The sequence below is a fragment of the Poromitra crassiceps genome, assembly GCF_964638095.1.
Source record: "Poromitra crassiceps genome assembly, chromosome: 3".
Taxonomy (NCBI): Eukaryota; Metazoa; Chordata; class Actinopteri; order Beryciformes; family Melamphaidae; genus Poromitra; species Poromitra crassiceps.
The window spans coordinates 31,665,803-31,686,477 of record NC_139625.1 but is presented as its reverse complement, the minus strand read 5'-3'; the positions used below and the strand labels follow the sequence as shown (position 1 = coordinate 31,686,477).

General features: G+C 42.5%; 1 protein-coding gene across 1 annotated transcript; it reads left to right on the top strand.

The window, feature by feature from the left end:
- Positions 1-5,054: 5,054 nt before the first annotated feature.
- On the top strand, positions 5,055-18,160 carry LOC310773077 (protein AHNAK2-like; the record flags this gene model as incomplete). The annotated part of the gene is made up of 8 exons (XM_083632997.1): positions 5,055-5,109; positions 13,077-13,126; positions 14,090-14,200; positions 14,908-15,021; positions 15,127-15,286; positions 15,524-15,684; positions 17,400-18,003; positions 18,141-18,160. 8 exons carry the CDS (start codon positions 5,055-5,057, stop codon positions 18,158-18,160), a joined length of 1,275 nt encoding a protein of 424 aa, XP_083489123.1.
- Positions 18,161-20,675: the final 2,515 nt, after the last annotated feature.

Sequence of the window (20,675 nt, the reverse complement as noted above, 5' to 3'; positions counted from 1 at the left end):
GACTTCCATTCCTTCAAAATTAGCTTTTTTTGCTACAATTGTCCCCTGTGTCAGAGACTGTTGCACAGCCGTGGGGAAGTTCTGCCTCCGGCTGAAGGGTTACTTTGTAGGCTTTATTCAGTCAAGTATTTTGGCCAAGGAACCCCGTTAGTGAAGGGCAGAACCAGAAGGCATGAGATAGCAAACAAATATTTGACTGCAGAAAAGGCCAGGATAAGAGAAGCTACCTGATACCTCCTGAGGAGCAGCGCTGTCTTTCACATAATAATGCTGCCTTGCATTTCTGCAGTATTGATCTGATAGCTCGGTCCCACACGGCTAATGCACTGCTAGTTTCACTCTGGGGTGGAAACTTCACTTAGCTCGGAATGGAGGATGTAGCAGAAAGTTCACTTAGCTCGGGATGGAGGATGCAGCAGGGCCATCTGTTCAAATGTAACAGAAGGGTAATTGCACGCAGGTAAAATATCCAGATGGATTCTAATTTCTACTAAAACCTGCTGCTGACAGAGGAAGCATGCTGCATTCCCCTTTATCCTCTCTCAAACCAACTCCTGGATACATTTAAGGCGGTGTCTTCATTGCCGAGTTTTAAAATGTTCTTTTAACATGTGTCCTCACTTTCGTCTGCATCTGCCCTTCTTGGTGAAATCAATAAGGAATGACAGCGGGCGTCCGGGTAGTGCAGCAGTACATTCCCTGCCTACCAACATGAGAGTCACAGTTCGAGCCTCCATGTTATCTCTGGCTTGGTCAGGCGGCCGTCCATACAGGCACAATTGGCCATGACTGCGTTTGGGAAGCCGGATTTAGTGTATGTGTCCTGGTTGTGTATGTGGCCTGTTCGGGGGGAGGGGAACTGGGGGGAATAGCGTGACCTCCCCCACGCGCTATGTCCTGCCGGTGAAACTACTCGCTGTCAGGTGAAAAGAAGCGGCTGGTGACTGTACATGTATCGGAGGAAGCATTTGCTAGTCTACAACTCTCCACAGATTGGCAGAGAGGTGGAGCAACGAGCAGGACAGCAGGGGGAATTGACCAAGTCCAATTGGCTTTTCGGCTTTTGGAGAACACCTGCTCAGTCTAAATCACCTGAGAATACCTGCTCAGTCTAAATCACCTGAGAACACCTGCTCAGTCTAAATCCCCTGAGAATACCTGCTCAGTCTAAATCACCTGAGAACACCTGCTCAGTCTAAATCACCTGAGAACACCTGCTCAGTCTAAATCACCTGAGAACACCTGCTCAGTCTAAATCACCTGAGAACACCTGCTCAGTCTAAATCCCCTGAGAACACCTGCTCAGTCTAAATCACCTGAGGACAGCTGCTCAGTCTAAATCACCTGAGAATACCCGCTCAGTCTAAATCACCTGAGAACACCTGCTCAGTCTAAATCACCTGAGAACACCTGCTCAGTCTAAATCACCTGAGGACAGCTGCTCAGTCTAAATCACCTGAGAACACATGCTCAGTCCAAATCACCTGAGAACACCTGCTCAGTCTAAATCACCTGAGAACACCTGCTCAATCTAAATCACCTGAGAACACATGCTCAGTCTAAATCAGGGAAAGAGCCGGCATTCCTAAAGTGTCTGTCGTTTTGTGGGAATCTGTGTCATGATTTCAAGAGTAGTCCATGTACACTGTTCTAACACTGTTAGAAGTTCATAATTGGCTAAGTAGGCGGTGTTATGTCATATCTAGATAATTCCAGCACAGCTATAATGGAGTTTGATATTAAAAAAAGAAGTTTAATCTGTTTGATGTCAAACATCTTTGGTAAACATCAGGTTTTGGTGTCAGTCCCTCAGAATCAAAGAGCGAGGGCTTCTTTCTAGAGCCGCCATTTTGCACCAAGAGATGTTCAACAAACACACAGGGAGAAATCCATCATAGAAGAGAGAGAGCAACTTCTCCACCCACAGCAGCAGGAGAGAGAGAGCAACTTCTCCACCCACAGCAGCAGGAGAGAGAGAGCAACTTCTCCACCCACAGCAGCAGGAGAGAGAGAGCAACTTCTCCACCCACAGCAGCAGGAGAGAGAGAGCAACTTCTCCACCCACAGCAGCAGGAGAGAGAGAGCAACTTCTCCACCCACAGCAGCAGGAGAGAGAGCAACTTCTCCACCCACAGCAGCAGGAGAGAGAGAGAGAGAGCAACTTCTCCACTCACAGGAGCAGGAGAGAGAGAGCAACTTCTCCACCCACAGGAGCAGGAGAGAGAGAGCAACTTCTCCACCCACAGGAGCAGGAGAGAGAGCAACTTCTCCACCCACAGCAGCAGGAGAGACCAGAATCCACTGCAGGCAGCCACAAGGTAGTTTTGACTAAGGGGACGTGGCTGTGATCATCGCTACGCACCACTATTTATTTATGTATTCATGACCATATGTTCACTTTTGATTGAATGCAACAAGTTCATGTCCCTTCTTTGGTGGTTGTTGAAAAGCATTCTGGGAAACGGAGTAACAACATCACAAAATAACCCCTGGAATGTATTGAACATCACATATTTTTAATATAGGCTATAAATTGGTGCAAGAGTATCCAGGTGGATACTTCCTTGAACTTGAAGAGGTTTTTCACAATGTATTGCTCCCAGGTTGAGGCTGTTCCCATCAGCATTTATAATTCATGGTGCGCTGTTTTCACCAGCTACCACTCTTCTTTTCTTCACAAGTCCCTCCCTGCACTTCCTGGTTCCTACGTGTAAAAGTCGATGAGATTTTTGTGTGGGAATTTCTGTTAAATGCATGAAATACGGTCTGTGGTTAACAAAAGTTTATGAAACAGCGAACTTTGTGTTCAGAAAGATGATCTTCACAAATGAGGACCACTTTTATGACTTTTGAAGCATTTTCTGAAAATCACGTAAAGAAAACGCATCATAAAATCATAAAACTGGTCCTGATTTGTGAAGATTATCTTGCTGAACACAAAGTTCACCGTTTCATAAACTTTTGGTAACCACAGAGACCTTATTTCAAGCATTTAACCAAAATCCCCATACAAAAACCCTATTGACTTTTACACGTAGGAAGTGCTAACATCCAGGTCTTCCGGACTCATTCCTGCGGTACTCTATATAGTTATCAACATTTGAACATGGACTTATGTTATTATTATATACCTTGTAATGTATATGCTACGCTACTAGCCTGTGTGAAAGAGACTGCCACACATTCCTCTCTTGTAACAGTATTACAAGCATGAGTGGAGTGAGTATTCCCAGAGCCCAGGGTGCAACAGGATGTACTGTAACAGACTGTATTGATCATGTATTGGTAAACTGTCTCGTAATTGCTCAGTGTGTATGGGTGCCTTAGGTTTCCCCTGATGTGTTCCCTGATCACCCTGACCATGACGTAATACCCCAAGGGGACTAATAAAGTGATAGTGGGCCCTAGTGTACACTGGCACAGAAGGCATTTGCATTTGCATCGGCTCTCTTTGCTATCATCCTATCTCGCAATTTCAGGCCGTGGCACGGTGCCGGGAAGATAGCAATCGGCTTTGCGCTCCCACCTGTACCCATGGGTGTGCTGCTCTGAAACATATGTGTGCCCAAGGAAAATCCTCGCGCACTGCCATCGTGCGGAGGGGCGCAAACAATTGCGTTTAGACGAGCTTTGACCCACGTCTTACCGCAATTTACACCCGCGCAGCGGTAGTTTGCCATCTCGTTCACTCTCTCTCGCTATCACTCTCGGCGCTCCCCTCGTCATCAAAGAAAAAATATAATAATTAATAGACTCAAAAATGCCTTAAACATTCTGTTATATTTATAACTTCATAAATTCAGCTTCAATAGTTTACTCATGGATGGGGACGGCTGCATGTAAATGAGAATAGGGGAATATTCATTTCATGTCATGCAAACAGCTGAGTAGGAAATGGTGTGCTGTGTAGAATGTAATTGGTATACTGACTGAGACTGAGCGCTTATGACACTTTCTAAATGTTCTTAAAAGTATTATTGCTAGATAGGCCTATTTATAATGAGCGCTGCGTTTTGGAGATGCCCAATAACAGCACGCTATCATATTATGGCATTGCGCAAAATGTATTCAAGGGGATGAGAGAGGGGAATCTGATTGGTTGTGTAGATCTAATGCCCTGACCAGGCCTGTGAATAATTATACTACTTAATCCAGCCCATTTCACTCTTGCGTCCCCGCAAATGGGCAGATGCACAACGACTTGGACATGCCTCTAAGTGCACTAACGCCAGGCGCTAATTGCCCAGCGCCACCGCTGCGCCTAAATTCACTAGATATGGGCCACTGAATCTTATCTTATTGGTAAAATCCTTCAGCAGGACAACAACACCTAGGGCTAGGCACTGTATTATGATATTGATATACATGTATGAGACTAAGTATCGCCCAGCCCTAACAACACCCCTCTCCACTCTCCTCACTTTCCCAAGTCTATTTTTCCTCTTCCCATGTTTTCCCATCTGAAATTGGCACAGGGAGCATCTTCCTTCCTGTCCACTATGAAGAGATTTAAACTAAGTGCGCCGCGCCGCATCAAACTGAATTAAGCCCCCATGTCAATAAGCTGTTTCACTCTTCCTGTCCCGTAGCAATTGCAGCTGGAGCCTGAACCTGACATCGTGATTGTCCTTGTCCGATGAGACAGATCGATGAGACAGGAGAGACGAGAGACGAGGAAGAGGAGGAGCAGGGTGGGTGGTGTATGTGTGGGGGGGGCAGTCCCTCCCATAATTAGGTTAGCGTACTGCACTGGAGGTCGGTGTTTACAGGACAGATGAGGGAGTTTCCTTCACTCGGTGGACTGCTCTGAGCGCCGAGGAAGCAGCAGCCATCGTCTCTCCTCTCGCCCCCCGCCGCTGTCACGCTCTCTCCCTGCCTTGGGGTTATTTCTGCAACTCATCCCTGCTGAGCAGACACAGAGGCTGATCCAGGACAGGGGGAAGCAGCAGGCAGAGATCCCCACCCATCCACCCCCTTTAGGAGGCTGCCTGCCCGGCACCCAGGACCTCATCACCGCTTTCTGCTAAGCCGCTGCCGCCAGCACCACCGCCACCATGTGTGACTGTTTCCACCTGGCCTTCCCCAACTGGCACGCCTCTCCAGGGACGGGTGGGCATTGCTCTCGCTCTCCTTCACTATCTCTGTATATCTACTCTTTCCTCCTGTCGGCCTCTCTCTGCCTCTGCCATTTTCCCCCTGAACATTTCACTGATTCAGCAGCAGGGTTCAGTAGCGCGGTGGGAGAGATTGAGTGTGTGTGAGAGAGAGAGAGAGAGAGATGCTGATGCTGTGTTACTGACCTGCAGTGAGCGAGTGCTGGCAGGGTGTGTCTGCAGTGTGTGGAGGGTGTATGAGGAGAAGATGTCATCCTAGGTCGCTCTGCGCTTGTTTGTTTTCCTCCGAATTTGAAGCAGGAGGATATCGATGCTAAAAGACGTACAGACACAGTTAGATCAGCGGTTCAGCGATGCCAAAATAATGTGTCGACTTCTAATGGTAATAGCAAAAGTGTCGGAAATAACTTAAACCTCAGCTCTGCTTTTATCCTAATTAGAACTATCCCCATTGTGTGAAGGAGGGAGGCCAACAATTAGGAAAAAGAAAAAGAAAAAAAAGAAAAAGTTCTGGATACTAGAAAACTGTAAAATGTCACTGAAATTAAATCTTATTGTCTGATTTCCTGCAGATCAGAAACACTGTCATGTGGAGTCCCCCACTTCATGATACAGAACTTGTATTAATTTTCAGATTTATAAATGCAGTCGGCTATTTTAGGGGAATCAGATGTAGCCACCTGATTGGGAATTAGGTACATGTATAATGAGGAGGAGGTTTCATTTTAGATAGCTTTCTGTATAGTCACAGATAATTAGTGGGAAAATGAGGTTGAAATGTGTCTTTATACTTCAGTATTATCAACACTCAAATATACAATAGTTATAGAAGCATGTCTGTTTGTGTAAATTTCATTAGCTTTGGTGCAAAATTCCTCAAATTCCACTGATTCCAGTAGGAATATAAGTGTTAGCACTTGTGAGATTTGTTAAAGTGGATAAAAAGATTACAAATTAAGTATATTAAGTTAAGTTCCGTTTTATTTCCTGGAAATTAATGTAAAGTCAACCCTTTTTGTTTGAACTAAGAAATAATTGTGGCTTCAACAAGGCTACATTTTGCTTCCATGTTTGTATTGTCGCTTTCATTTCAGTTACATTCACAGTTGCTGCTTGTGGACATTGCGCACTGCTACAATTGATTTCTATGGATATTTCCCTGCACCTGAACATTTTTGATTGTTTTTCTGTTGGAGATCCTAAAATGTTCGGCGCTTAGCAGATGCTCTTATCCATAGTAGTGACTCACCATAAGTCAAACAGTAGAATGAGCTCTAAATTGCTGTGTCATCCACATGGCTTGTAGACAATATTATACAGTATACGGAGAAAGTGGCAGAGATGCTGACATAAATGCCACATTTGTTTCCCTGAACTACTACCTTGTTCTGGTGAGAAAAACATCTTGAAATATTGTGTATATTGTAGGCTTACATTATTAGTATACATCACAGTTTCAGGGCAGCATGTTTACTCTATAAGGAGCATCCAGTACTCTAACATCCTCTGTTGCCAGCAGAAGCCACATTTTTGGTTCACAATAACTCTGTAATATGATGTTGTCCCATGTTGAAGTACAAGATGATGTTTTTCCAATTTCCCATAATTCTGCACATTCACTAAGTGTGTGTCTTTAATTAAATCTGCTTTAAGATGTAGAGAGGTCTGTGTTTTTCTGAGAGACTGAACGTCTCAAAGCTCAAGGTCAGATGATAGAGAGAGAAAGAGGGGGGGCAGAGAGCGAGAGGGGGGAGCGAGAGAGAGGGGGACAGAGAGAGCGAGAGAGGGGGCAGAGAGCGAGAGCGAGAGAGAGGGGGACAGAGAGAGAGAGGGGGCAGAGAGCGAGAGAGAGGGGGGACAGAGAGAGCGAGAGAGAGAGGGCAGAGAGAGAGGGGGGAGCAGAGAGAGGGGGGACAGAGAGAGCGAGAGAGAGAGAGAGGGCAGAGACAGAGAGGGGACAGGGAGAGCGATAGAGAGAAGGGGGCAGAGAGAGAGAGCCGGGAGACAGAGAGAGCGAGAGAGAGATGGGAGACAGAGAGCGAGAGAGAGAGTGACAGAGAGAGGGAGACAGAGAGCTTAGTGCTGGGAAGTGATCCACTATAAAGCGTATCAGTATCAGTCTGAAGAATCCTGCTCTAAAATCAATATCATGCCACTTCAACATGTTTGTGTAGCTGCTCTCGTTCAGTGCAGACCTGCATCAAAAAGCTTGCTAGCAAATGTGAGCATTTGTTTTAACCTGCTTGGAGTACCAGATGGATGGATTTTGCCATATAGGATAAAACAACAAGTACCAGCAAGTTAGATGATCACATCAAAGTATGTGTCAATTTAGAATACTTTTGGGTAATTGAAAGTAGGGTTTGCCCAATATGGGTTTTTGAAGGCCGATAATGATACTGATAGCTGTCATTTAGTGCCAATGTTCAATATTTGTAGAATTGTTATGCACCCCCCCAAAAATAATAAAATAAAATAAATAAAACATAAAAATCTAAATCTAGTTTTCAGTATTTCCCTGGAATGTTATTCTTGTCAGCAGAGTGACCCACACCAACTATTCAATGGTAGATAAACTCTGGGATATATTACTGCCTTTAAATTAAGAATATAGGCTACAAACTAAGAGCATAATTGAACATTTACATGAATAAATAAGAAAATATAATTTTATTTCTGGTTTTCCAGACTGTTGTAATGTGGTTATCATACCAGTAGAGGACAACATTGATTGGCAGGCCAATAGACCTACAGTATATACAGTATCAGTCTGATATATTGGTTTAAGCCTACTGACCACTAACCCAATCCAATCTGAATTAATGCTGCGGTGTTATCTCAGTCATCTGCTCCAAGCAGCATAAAACAAACATGAACAAGGATTTGCAAATGCAATTTGACGTACTGTAGGTGTGGCTTGTTGACCTCACATAATAATGTCGTCTCGGCTCCCAGACAACTGGAGATCTCTGCCTAGTGGCTAGAGACTGAGAACGTGGTCTAATAATAATGTTTCAGTGTAATTTTGGTGTAAGGGTATGTCGTGGGAATAAGGGCAGATTAAGATTCAAATTCCACAACTACTCTGAAACTCCTCGTACATTTGTTCCAGATTAACAGATTGAAAGCATGCGCCTTCGCAGTCCCATGTTCACATAATCCATGCAGAAAATCTAATTCTGGTTTTTCCCTTTGCTCAAATCTGATTATAATTTGGATAGAAACAAACTGGCCTCCAGTGAAAGGAGCCTGTGTCTGTCACACACACAAAATGAGAAGAATCCAAATCCTGGCTGGCTGTAAACGGAGCAGAAGTAATCAACTGTATTACGGTACATGTACAGTATATTAGTTTAGCCAACAGGCGAGCTGCAGGGAGTCTTCCAGGTTCTGCTAAACAGAGAAACATGGGCACAGCTCATTACGTAAGAAGAGAACTGAGGTAAAGTCACTTTGGTATCAAAGTCTATGAGGCTGACATCTACTGAGGCTCTGCGACAAACGGACGATATTTGGGGGGTTTCTGGTGCAGAGCGGACATCCATCCACGCCAACACTTCCCATTCTGTCATTGTTTACAGTCCGATGACATCTCATATGCAGTTATCTGTTTATAGAGATGACATCTCATATGCAGTTATCTGTTTATAGAGATGAGCAGAAATGTACAAACACCTAAAGTATCAATCGATCAACTCCAACTCCATTCTTGCGTTAATCGGACTGTAAACAATGACCGCGGCGCACGGAAGCCGAAGTCTTGGTGCGAACATATCCACTCCACACCGGAAACCCTGAAATATCAGCCGTCTGTCCCAAAGTTTGATCAGTCATCAGACAAACAGATCAACTCTGGTTGTCCAGATTGCTTTGGTATCAAATAGAGCTCAACAGTCACGTGGCTTTCAGTGACATTTCCAGCCCCCGGAAGCGAGTTCTCCATACATTTTCTCCAGAGTTTAAGGCTGGAACCAAGCTAACCCGTGACCTACTGAATCATGAGTGACCATAAAACATTTCAGTTGGAGCAAAAACAAAAAATAAAGGGGGGTGGGTGGGGGGGATGGGGGGTGGGGTTGGATTGAAAATTCAATTTCCCCTCCGTTATCTTTTGTTTTTGCTCCAACTGAAATGTTTTATGGTCACTCACGATTCAGTAGGTCATGGGTTAACATGGTTCCAGCCTTAAAACAAGTTATATAAGGGTTTTTCAAAATGTCTATGGAGAAAATTAATGGGGAACTCTCTTCCGGGGCAAGAAATGTCACGTGACTGTTCAGCTCTATACACAGCAAGGATTTTCGGTCAAATGTATAAAATGATCTAGGCTTCTGCCATTAGAAATATATTTTAATTTCTGACAGATCTACAGTAATGATTTTAATGAATGACAACAAAACGAATTACATGAGGTTAAATCTCACAGCATGATATAAGCACATGATGAGTTGACTGTCCAGCTGACTGTGTCGTTGTAAAGCAGTAAGTCACAGACAGAGCGAGCAGTTTGTTGGCCTGATGCCTGGTCACGTTAGCACAGAGGCCTGAGCCACACCCTGATACAATGCTGCAGTGGCACCCAAATATGATTCATAAAGGATTTGCACCACAAAAGACTTCAGGATCAGGATCCATTGCTACTGTGGTTTGAGCTCTTACAGCAGAAATCAAAATAGACTGTCATCTTTATCTCAAAAATTAAATGCTTAAAACATGTTTTGTTTGTTTGTTTGTTTGTTTTTTTGGGGGGGGGTCCTTCTTCTTTTTTGTATATTTTTATTATGTGAGGGATGTAGGTACCTTGACGATGACAAGATATTTGGGGGGGGGGATCTGCATAGTTTACAGGTTAAATAATACACTATCCTAAAACAAAACAAGCACAAATACAATTATAAAAATAAGTTATAAATAAGTATATATATATATATATATATATATATATATATATATATATATATATATATATACATATACTGTATATATATATATATATATACAGTATATATATATATATATATATACACACACACGCACACACACACACGCACGCACGCACACGCGCGTGCACACACACACACACACACACACACAGACACACACACACAAAAGGTTTTGCTTTCAGCATTAATACATTTTGGGTAATATTGCATTTAAATGGCTTCACAATATTACATAGAAGGCTAGGAGGCAATGAATGTGAATATTTAGGCTATGATATCTAATGTATGATAACAAATAAAACAAGGAAATGATGTTTTTACTGTGTATGTGATTTTATTTGGACAGTTCTGGTGACCAGTGACCAGTGAGAGTTGTTATCGAGCCTCTGCAGCGCCCGCATGGCAAATATTTGAGAAAGGAGTATCTGCAGGCTGGCACAGTGCCAGGTGTTGGGGGTACTGGACGTCCGTCCACGTGAACAAAGTGCTGTTTAACATGAAACACATCATTCACTCGTGTCAAGCAGGAACTCACTGAATCCTTTTACCATCAAGCTAACTGTACAAACTCACTACACCTACTATCTCTATTACAGTGTCTGTGCTGCAGACATGACAGATGACACTTTTCACTCCAGTCACCCTCATTTAATCAATACATCTCATTCTGTTAAAAATAACTTCCCGAGGGCACACTGGACCGTCACTCACTCCAGTTCACGAAACAGCTGAAACCATGCAGTTTGAACACACATGGCTACAGAATGCTGAATATAGCCTGTATTATGTACAGTAGGCTACATACACAGGATCATACAATTTTGTGAAACAAACGCAAGCTTTGAAACGCAGATTATGTTTTACATCTTATATCTTATCTCACATTATGTGAAGATCATATGTTTCTCCGCCACAAAAGGATTATTTTGACAATAGCACAAACTGGACACTCCATTGTTTGTCACGTGAAAAAGTTAGCTAGTGGTTAAGTTCAGACAACAGAAACAACTCTTGTTAAGGATAGGGTTATGTTTAGGCATCTAAAACAATTGGTTTAGGGTTGGAGTAAAGTAAGGTTTTGGCCATTGTGAAATAAAAACTTCCATAGAAAATGTTAACTTCCCTCCCAGGACAAAATGTCTTATGATCTGGTAATCAAACCCAAGTTGTCTAAGTTGAAGGTAAATGCCTCTGCCCCGCTCTGCCCCCCACCCCCTTACTTCCCACTGTCAAACTATTTCCTGGTTTTAGTCGTGTCTCCTCCACGTAATGCTTTCATGGTGAGGAAACGCGATTCTCTCACTTTTCCTGCACAGAGAATGTTCATCTTTTTGCATTTCAAGACCAGGCTGACGTGCAACTACATTAGCCTATATGATCTTGAATTCTGACCACAATCCATAATATGTTTAAAAAGTAACCTAATACATCCATGAGTTGGAAATGTGTTATCATTTTTAAGAGAGTGCATGCATATCATAGTCCACGAGACACAACAGTGATAGCAAGAAGATCCAAAAATGAGCTAAATTGCTCTATATTCAATTTCATTCCAATCAGGAATATTTCATTCAGTTAGTGAGTCATGCACATGGCCACGCAACTTCAAGCAAGGAACCAGTGACTTGAATGCAGGCTGAAAGTGTCCCGCCTTCTTTGTCCATTAGAGGCTGAACAAATCACCTTAGCCACTTTGGCAGCAGCCCTCCAGCCTGTAGAGTTTGAAGTGGAGTTTGGATACGACGTGACACCACCTAGCTTTATTTCCCAGGGATAGAAAACAACATCAGGTAGGAGAGTTGCTTGTGTATTTTTCAAAGAACGGCCTCTAAAAGGGAATTGTGAGTGTTGGTGTTAGTCATACCTGCTCTCTGAGTGTTGGTGTGCTGCTCTCAATACGAGGAGAACCAAGGCTATGATTGCAGTGAGGCTTCTGTACAACACTTGACTTGACGGCGTAGGCAGCTGAAATGATTATTCGGTTTCACAACGTGTCTAGACTGTGGCTTGCCAGAGAGTCATCATCAGACTTGACAGTGTGAATTCTGTATTCTGTGTTCTCTAATTGTATTTCTAATTCATTCACATTCTGAATGTGTTTTAGTTATGAGAGTGCAGCCTGTGTTTTGGGGAGTTCTCAGTGTCAGTATAAGGAGAAGGTTAGGGTTCAAGTGATTTGAATAGTTCCTGAGCTCTCCTGAACCCACCGATTTGCTGAGGCAACAGCACACCCTGATACAGAAGGATGTTTTTATCTCCAGATCGATGCACTGGATCACTTAACAGACGACGGTCGAAGTGGCTCTCTTGGGGAATTATTGCCAGGAAGAACTCTAAATAGTGTCTTTCCATCGGCTCCAGTGTCTCTCAGAGCCTCAAAACAGCAGCCAGGGAGACAGGGAGGATCTTTCCGCTTACTGTGCAGAATATAGATGTACTGTAGATAAACACCGGTGCTTCATGTCTGTTTGTGTGCATTTACATTTGTCCGTTTTCTATATTCCATTAATCTGTCTGATAAACTGACTATGTTTACAGAAGGTACTTCAGATGCTACTGTAATTTATTAAAATACTACACACACACACACACACACACACACACGCACGCACGCACGCACGCACGCACGCACACACACACACACACACACACACACAGATACGTGTGTGTATACAGACACACAAATACATCAAGCTTAATACATTTGCTTTGTTTTGATTTTTGTTTTTGTTGTTGTTTTTTGCTAAATGCTTACATGAAAAAAAGCTACATGTAGCACTATGTGTTGCTTGCAACAAATAGTTGCAAACAAATTGAATTTGCTGATCTGGGGCGGGTGCTGCAAAAAAACAAACACTAATGCAATCTTCCATTTAGCTAAGCATCAGCATGCAACACATTGGTAAAATGTTATTTACTTGTGCCTGCAGAAGCCGTTTGAAATAAAGCAGTATTTACTCAAATGTCATTAAATGCATTCATGTTAAGAAGCTGTGTTTTCTCTGTTATTGCTGAACAGGAGGTGGGCGGAGGCTGAGGGGAGCAGAGGCTGGTGCAGAGGCCGATTCAGTGAGTGACTTGAACTTTTGAATTTAAGTATTTTAGTTGGTTTTATTCACCAGCCACTAATGTTTGGAACATGTTTCTGTATTGGCAGTTCAGTTAACTGAAAATGGTATGCTTATTTTAACCAATCAATACTGCTAATCATAAGTTAGCTCCTTAAGTGTTTACAGTATAGGCCTACTTTTGTTTATAGTTATACATAAAGAAAATGTTACAACACTGCTTATATTTGTCTATACACTATATTATATAACAAACATTTCATAATTCATTAATCCATATTCAAGCAAGAAAATGACACTGTTCATAACATCTGTCAATAACAATTGTAAGTAAATCCAGAGAATTCCCACTCTCCCACAGACTTTTACATTCTAATGTGATGACATTGCATGCATGTTTAGCTGTACATTCATTTATTCTGTTTTGTTGCCTTTACTATTTAATTTAATTTAATGTTTTAGTGCTTATTTTTAGATTCTATTTTTGCGCTTATGTTCTAAAGCCCCCGCCCCCCCCCCCCCCCACACACACACACACACTCACACACACACACACACACACACACACACACACACACACACACACACACACGCTGAGTCCTCTTATTTTGCTGCTGCAACAACCTAATTTCCCCAGAGGGATCCATTAAGTTTCACCTCATCTTACCTTAATTAATCTTATCTTACCTTTTATCATTTTGTCTTATCTTAACAAGCAGTTGTTAGTACCTGTATTTGCAATATCGATTGATGAATTTAAGGCAGGTTTTCAAGCTGTAAAGGCTTCATTGAGTTGATCTGATGTAATGAGCACAATTCTGGAAATCTTTCCAGTCTGGAAAGATTGTCCACATTTTCATTCAGATACTGTATCTCTTTGAGAAAACCTCAACAAGACAACATATGTTTTGGAAATAAACAAGAGGCAGGGTAACTGTTTAGTAACCATGTATCTACACTCCAGACATGTGACGAACCATCTCAGTTCATAGAGGGAGAGAGACCGCGTCCTCAAGGATCGTCCCCTGTCGAGGAGTATCCCGAAACTGAAAAATACACAGACAGTGATCAGGAGGTACAGAGCACCACCTCATCAATGATTCATCTGTCTCATTTGGAGAGGCAGAAGAATAATACAGTTAGAGAAGTAAGCTTGTGACCAAAAGGTTACTGACCTTATCTCATGGAATTTTGGCACAAGAGGGGGTTGTCAAAACAAATCTGATACCAGATCCTGTACTATACTTGTTTGTTTACAATCTTTGCTGTTATTTACAATCGCTGGTGTTCATATAATTAAGAAAACAAGAAGAAATGGCTGAATATGAGCAGCAGGCCAGACTTGCTTCATTTTGTTAGGGTTTCCAAGCATGGTGAACCGCTGGCTATCGAATGTCCAAATCTGTCTCTTGTGTTTTGGGATCATTTCCTGTAGTCGGCTCGAATTACGTTCTCACTCCGAATAAACCACAGTAAAAATGTTCGAGTTTAAATAAACCACTTCAAACATGCTTGGTGTTGACACGCCCTCTATTCCCAATTGCTATACAAACAGTATAAGACTGGTGTTTTACTGGGCAGTCCCCATGTACTGTATGGATAGTGACGTGTATGCATATAACCCTCCCCTCTTCATGCAACTAATCCCTGAGACTGTTGCTAGAAATAAATGTCTTCGTCAACTTGTCTATCTTTTTAAATAAGGGTTCATCTCTAACTGCAGTTTTTTTTTACGAGTATTGCGTTTGGGTAGAATTCAAAGTGTGATGGTGTTTCTTTTAGGGTGAAGTGGAGCATGACCCACTCCCCAAAGGTGGGCGTAGAAAGAAAGGTAAAAAGTCCGGGCTTGGGTCGTTGTTTGACAAGCGCTCTACTCCAAAGATGAGTAAACTGAAGGTGCGCCATTCACACCTTTTTCTTCTCAATACTGTCGTTGTGTTGCAGCAGGGAATAGCATGGCTCAAGGCTTTGATTGTGCTTTCTCTTTTGACATCTTGGCAGGAGGTTCACAGCCCAGAGTCAGAGTCAGGGCTGATAGAGAAAACAGCACAAGATGGATGTTCAGAGGGTCTTGTTTTCAGTGGAGGGGGAAAAGACGGATTCTTCATCAAGGAGGTGGTGCCAGAGTCACCTGCCTCAAAAAACTTCAGTGTGAAAGAAGGTAAGCTAATGCTAGAAAAACGGTGATAGTGACAAATGTTTTCAATGACAGTGTAAACTAAACCTACTGTAACCATTCTAAGTGGGAAATATGGGGCAACTGATAGATCAAACAATACTATGGTAGAAATGATGCATTGCCCCCTTAGGGCCATTGGGACATCTCATGAGACAAGCTTGTATGTCATCTGCTCTGATGAATGTCATATGTATAGAACATTTTCTCTTGTTTACACAGGCGACCAGATTCTGAGTGCCACTGTGTATTTTGACAATGTGACATACGACGATGCCATTCAGATTCTGGAACATGCTCAGGCTTACAAAGTGAAGCTCTGTCTGAAGCGCCAGCCAGACATCACTGAGAGTGAACCAGCCTTCCTACCTGAAATCATCCCGGTAACTATTCTTAAAGGATAAGTTCACCCAAAAATGAAAATTCAGTCAATATCTACTCAGTCCCATGCCAATGGAAGGACAGGTACAGTTTTTTAGTCCACAAAGCAATCGTGGAGTTTTCCAGGGAAACAGTTACAGCATTCTCCTAAATGTTGGCAGGTGTGTGTGTGTGTGTGTGTGTGTGTGTGTGTGTGTGTGTGTGTGTGTGTGTGTGCAGGGGCGGACTGGGATCATAATTCAGGCCAGGCATTATATACCAAGCAGGTCAGTCCGATACGGGCCGACGCGCGAAAAATTTGGGCCGTTTGAAGCCCAATTTGGGCCGTTTGAAGCCAGATTTGGGCCGTTTGAAGCCCAATTTGGGTCGTTTGAAGCCAGATTTGGGCCGTTTGAAGCCCAATTTGGGCCGTTTGAAGCCAGATTTGGGCCATTTGAAGCCCAATTTGGGCCGTTTGAAGCCAGATTTGGGCCGTTTGAAGCCCAATTTGGGTCGTTTGAAGCCAGATTTGGGCCGTTTGAAGCCCAATTTGGGCCGAGTCCAATTTTACAATGAGATGCACCCACTTTAACCCTGAATAAAGTAATAAAACCACTAGTAAACCAGTAGGCGGCGCCTGGCCTGCTGTTCAGTGAGTGGCCTGACTGCGGGCACCAAATTATTATTATTATTTTTTTTTTTTGCAGACCAGGCCAGGCTAGGCCAACGGGCATTTGCCCGACGTGCCCGATTATGCAGTCCGCGCCTGTGTGTGTGTGTGTGTGTGTGTGTTTTGAACCAGCTAGTAGCCTTATATTGTCATTTAGCCTTTCTGCTGCTATTGCATGGTTAAATCAGCAAATTTTATTTTATGGGGGGGGGGGGGGGTTGGTATACGCAGTGGAAGTGGTCCCTGGGAAATTTGTTTTGGTATGTAGTGGTACTTGGATGGAAAAGTTTGGGAACCCCTGTCCTAAACAATTGAAGTGGTGGTGTCCCGGTGGCTCACCTGGTAGAGCGTGTACCACAAAGGCTTACTCCTTCACATGGCCGTCCCGGGTTAGAATCTGGGTCCTTTGTGGTCCCATGCCGCATGTCATCCCCTCTCTCTCTCCCAGCCCTTCCTGTCTGCCTACTGTCCTATCAAATAAAGACAAAATCCCCCCCCAAAAAAGGAAAAAAAACAATTGAAGTGAATGGTGACTAACTTTCAAACATAAAAAAAAAACACAGAACAAAACAAAACAAAACATAAAATCTCTCCATACTGCTCTTCTTGTATAATCCAAGTCTCCAGAAGCCCCAAGATGCCAAGTTCACTTGAAAAGACGTAATTTACACCCTGTTTTTCGCTGAAATTTTCAATGTGTAAATGACGTCTTTTCAAGTCAACTTGGCATCTCAGGGCTTTTTAAGACTTGGATTACGCCAGACGGAGCAATTTTTTTTTTTTTAGGTTTGAAAGTTGTTCATCATTCACTTCAGTATTTAGGAGAATGCTGCAACAGTGTTTTGCTGTGAATGAATTCCATTCACTTCAATGAAGGCCATGAATGTTTTGTACACTAGACAAAAAAACGTCACCTGTCGTTCAATCGGATTCAGCATGGGGGTGAGTAGATACTAAGATAATGACTGAATTTTCATTTTTGGGTGATCTTATTTTTTAAGTTCTCTCTGACCCTGTGATAAGTAGTTAGGGCTAAAACTGACATTCCACTTTTTTGTTGCTGAACAGGAGGAAGAGGTCTCCTCTCCGCAGATGAGGGAGAAAGGAAAAACCAAAAGGCGTGGTGAAGCTCGCATTTCATGGCCAAAGTTTCCCTCATTCGGCAAAGGACGGAAGTCCCACTTTACAAGGTCTCACAGTTCCTCAGAGGCTGATGAGCAGAGGAAGCTGGAGCTGAGTCCCCCCACAAGTGACACAGAGTCGCCAATCAAATCTCAAGATGCTCTCAAGGGCAAGAAAAGGCATAAGGTAAAGCTTTCTGTTCTGAGGAAGAGGGGCCGCATAAGCTCATCTGAAGACTCACCAACAGCTGGACCTGTCAATGGAGTTTCTGAGTGCCTTGAAAGCCCGTCAGGAGAAACACCCCAAGTCTATGTGACAGAGGATCTGAAAGAGACTGAACCTGGAAGCATTCAACACAAGGTAGAACTTATCAGTCTAGATAGCACTCTGAAAACAACAGATCTAACAGTGGCTCTGGCAGATCAAGGAAGTCCCTCTGGTGGGAAGAAGAAGAAGAAGAAAGAAAAATCTGAATTAAAACTGAGAATTATGGGGAAAGATAAATCCAAACCAAAATCCTCACCAAAAAGACTGCAAACAATGGGGGCAAGTATTGAAATAAAAGATACAATGGAAAATGAAAAATCAGCTGCCATCCCAAGTGTTGTGTCATCCATGGATGCTAACACCCAAGTAACTAACAATGACAGTGCCGGAGTAATCTCTGCCGAATCTGTGCCAACACAGATGGAAATAAGTGTTCCTAAGGTTGATCTTTCCCTTGACATGTCTGACGTAGGACTTATAAGAAAATCTTCAGAGAAAGGCAAAGAAAAAACAGAGCCAAAACCAGGCCTGACATTCAAATTGCCTAAAATAGGCTTCACTGACATTGCCATGGAAGACACTATACAAGAAATTGATGTAAATGTTGAAGAATGCAAAACAAAAATAAAGCATCTTACGACTGAGGTTAAAGGAACAAAGGAAGATCCTTTCCTGTCAGAAACCAGTCTTTCCAAAACACAACTTCCCAAACGTGAGGATATTGAGATACCAGGTATGGAGGATTTAATATCGAAGAGGAACACAACCAAAATAATTAAAGAACCTAAAGCTGTTTTAACCGGACATGTTGAAGAAATTCAAGCTGAAACTGCACAAATGTCAATTGATGTTGACAGTGTCAAAGAGGCAGTCTCAAAATTGCCTGGATATAAGCTGCCTAAAGTTGACATGTCAGGAGTACTTATTCCAGAAGAAATTACTGTTATAGATGCAAATGCACAGAGAATATCAGTGAAAACACAAGGGACCCCTACTAAAGTCCTAGATATCAAAACAAAACAAGAGGCACATTTCCCTACGTTTGACATAAATGCCTCTCCAGAAATCTCCAGGACCTCAGTCAAACTGCCAAAGATCAAACCTGGGACTGATTTAAGTTGCCAAGAACCTATAAGTGAGACCAAAGTAGAAGTTAAAGATAAAAAGGAATACAAATTCGAGGATATTCTAAAAGCTGGAAAGGAAAGTAGACAAGAAGCAACCGATCTTCAGGCACAAGTAATTGAGAAATCAAAGGAAATAGAGGGCATCCAATCTACATATGACTCTGCAAATATCACAGAACAAAAAGTAGGAACCAAAAAAACAAAGAAGAAGATAATACCTAGCTTTGGGATTGCAAAGCCAGATGTAAGATTCCCTGACATTGGTATTAACTTGCCTAAGCAAAATCTCTCTGAACAAAAAGATGATAAATTACAACAAGAAATTAAAAAGTCAAAAACTGAACCAGGATTCAATGAAGACTCTTTATCCTTAAAGACAGATGCTTCAATAAGTGTTAATGTATCACTGCCATTTGAAAAGGTGAAATCTGCCGGCTCTGAAAATCAGGATATATTACTGAAAAAGGACATGGAGATGGAAGTCCCAGGGAATGAAGATCAAAGGAAAGATGTTGAACTGAAAGATGCTTCTGGCTCACCATCAAGATTTAAATTGCCAACATTCAAACTGCCCAAATTTGGAGCAACTACTCCAAACATCACTGCAGATGTACCTGATGTAGAGAAGGACATAAAGATTGATAGAGCTGACATCCAAATTTCCAACAAGGGGGAGACAATGGACATAACAGAACCAAGCATTGATGTTGAGGTTCCAACAGAGATCAAAGCCCCTGATTTTGAAGTAAAAGAAACTTCAGCTGCCATTGCAGTCCCAGAGACACCCACCAAAAAGCCATGGTTTACAATGCCCAAATTTTCCTTTGGAAAACCAAGAGTTAAAGAGCCTGAAGCTGAGGCCAGTCTATCAGAAGTGGATGTTTCGCTTCCACAGGTGAAGGTGGAAGTGGAAAAACCTGAAGTGGAAATGAAGGCTACTGAGGTGGAAGTTGAATTTGATGGGCAAGGAAGCAAGTCAAAGTTTGGCATCTCGTTACCAGAAGTAAAAGGGCCTGAATTTGATTTAAGCTTGACCAAGAAAAATGTAGATATCACACTACCAGAAGCTGAAGCTGAGGTCCAACCCCCTGATGTTGAAGTTAAACAACATTCTTCTAAAGTGGAAATGAAAGCTCCTGAGATTGAAGCTCATTTAAACGATGATGATGGATCACCATCCAAATTTAAGATGCCAGCATTCAAACTGCCTAAATTTGGTGTTGGCTCTCCCTATATCACTGCAGAAGTACCTGACATGGACAAGGACATCAAAATTGATGAAGCTGATAGGAAAATCACAAAAGCGGGAGTCACAGTTGATAGTAAAGCTCCCAGCACTGACATTGAAGGCAGGGCTATAGATCTGAAAACTACAGGAACTGAACTTGAGGGAAGAGAAAGCAAGTTTAAAATGCCAAATCTAGGTTTATCTATGCCAAATGTTAAAGGGCCTCAAATTGATTTAAGCTTATCAAAGAAGGATGTAGATGTCATACTACCAGAGGCTAAAATTGATGTCAAACTCCCAGAAGCCCCTGAAATTGATGTCAGTCTTCCAAAAGGAGATGTTTCTGTTCCAGAAGGAAAGCTGGAGGTGAAAACAAATGAGATGGAAATGAAAGCTCCTGGGACTGAAATTGAACTTGATGGAGAGGGAAGCAAGTTTAAAATGCCCTCCTTAGGCATCTCATTATTAAAGGCAAAAGGCCCTAAAATTGATGGAAGCTCATTAGGCAAAGATGCAGATGTCGCACTACCAGAACCAAAAGCAGAAATCCAGCTCGCTAATGTTGAAGTCAAAGACTCTTCCGCTAAAATTGAAATTGAA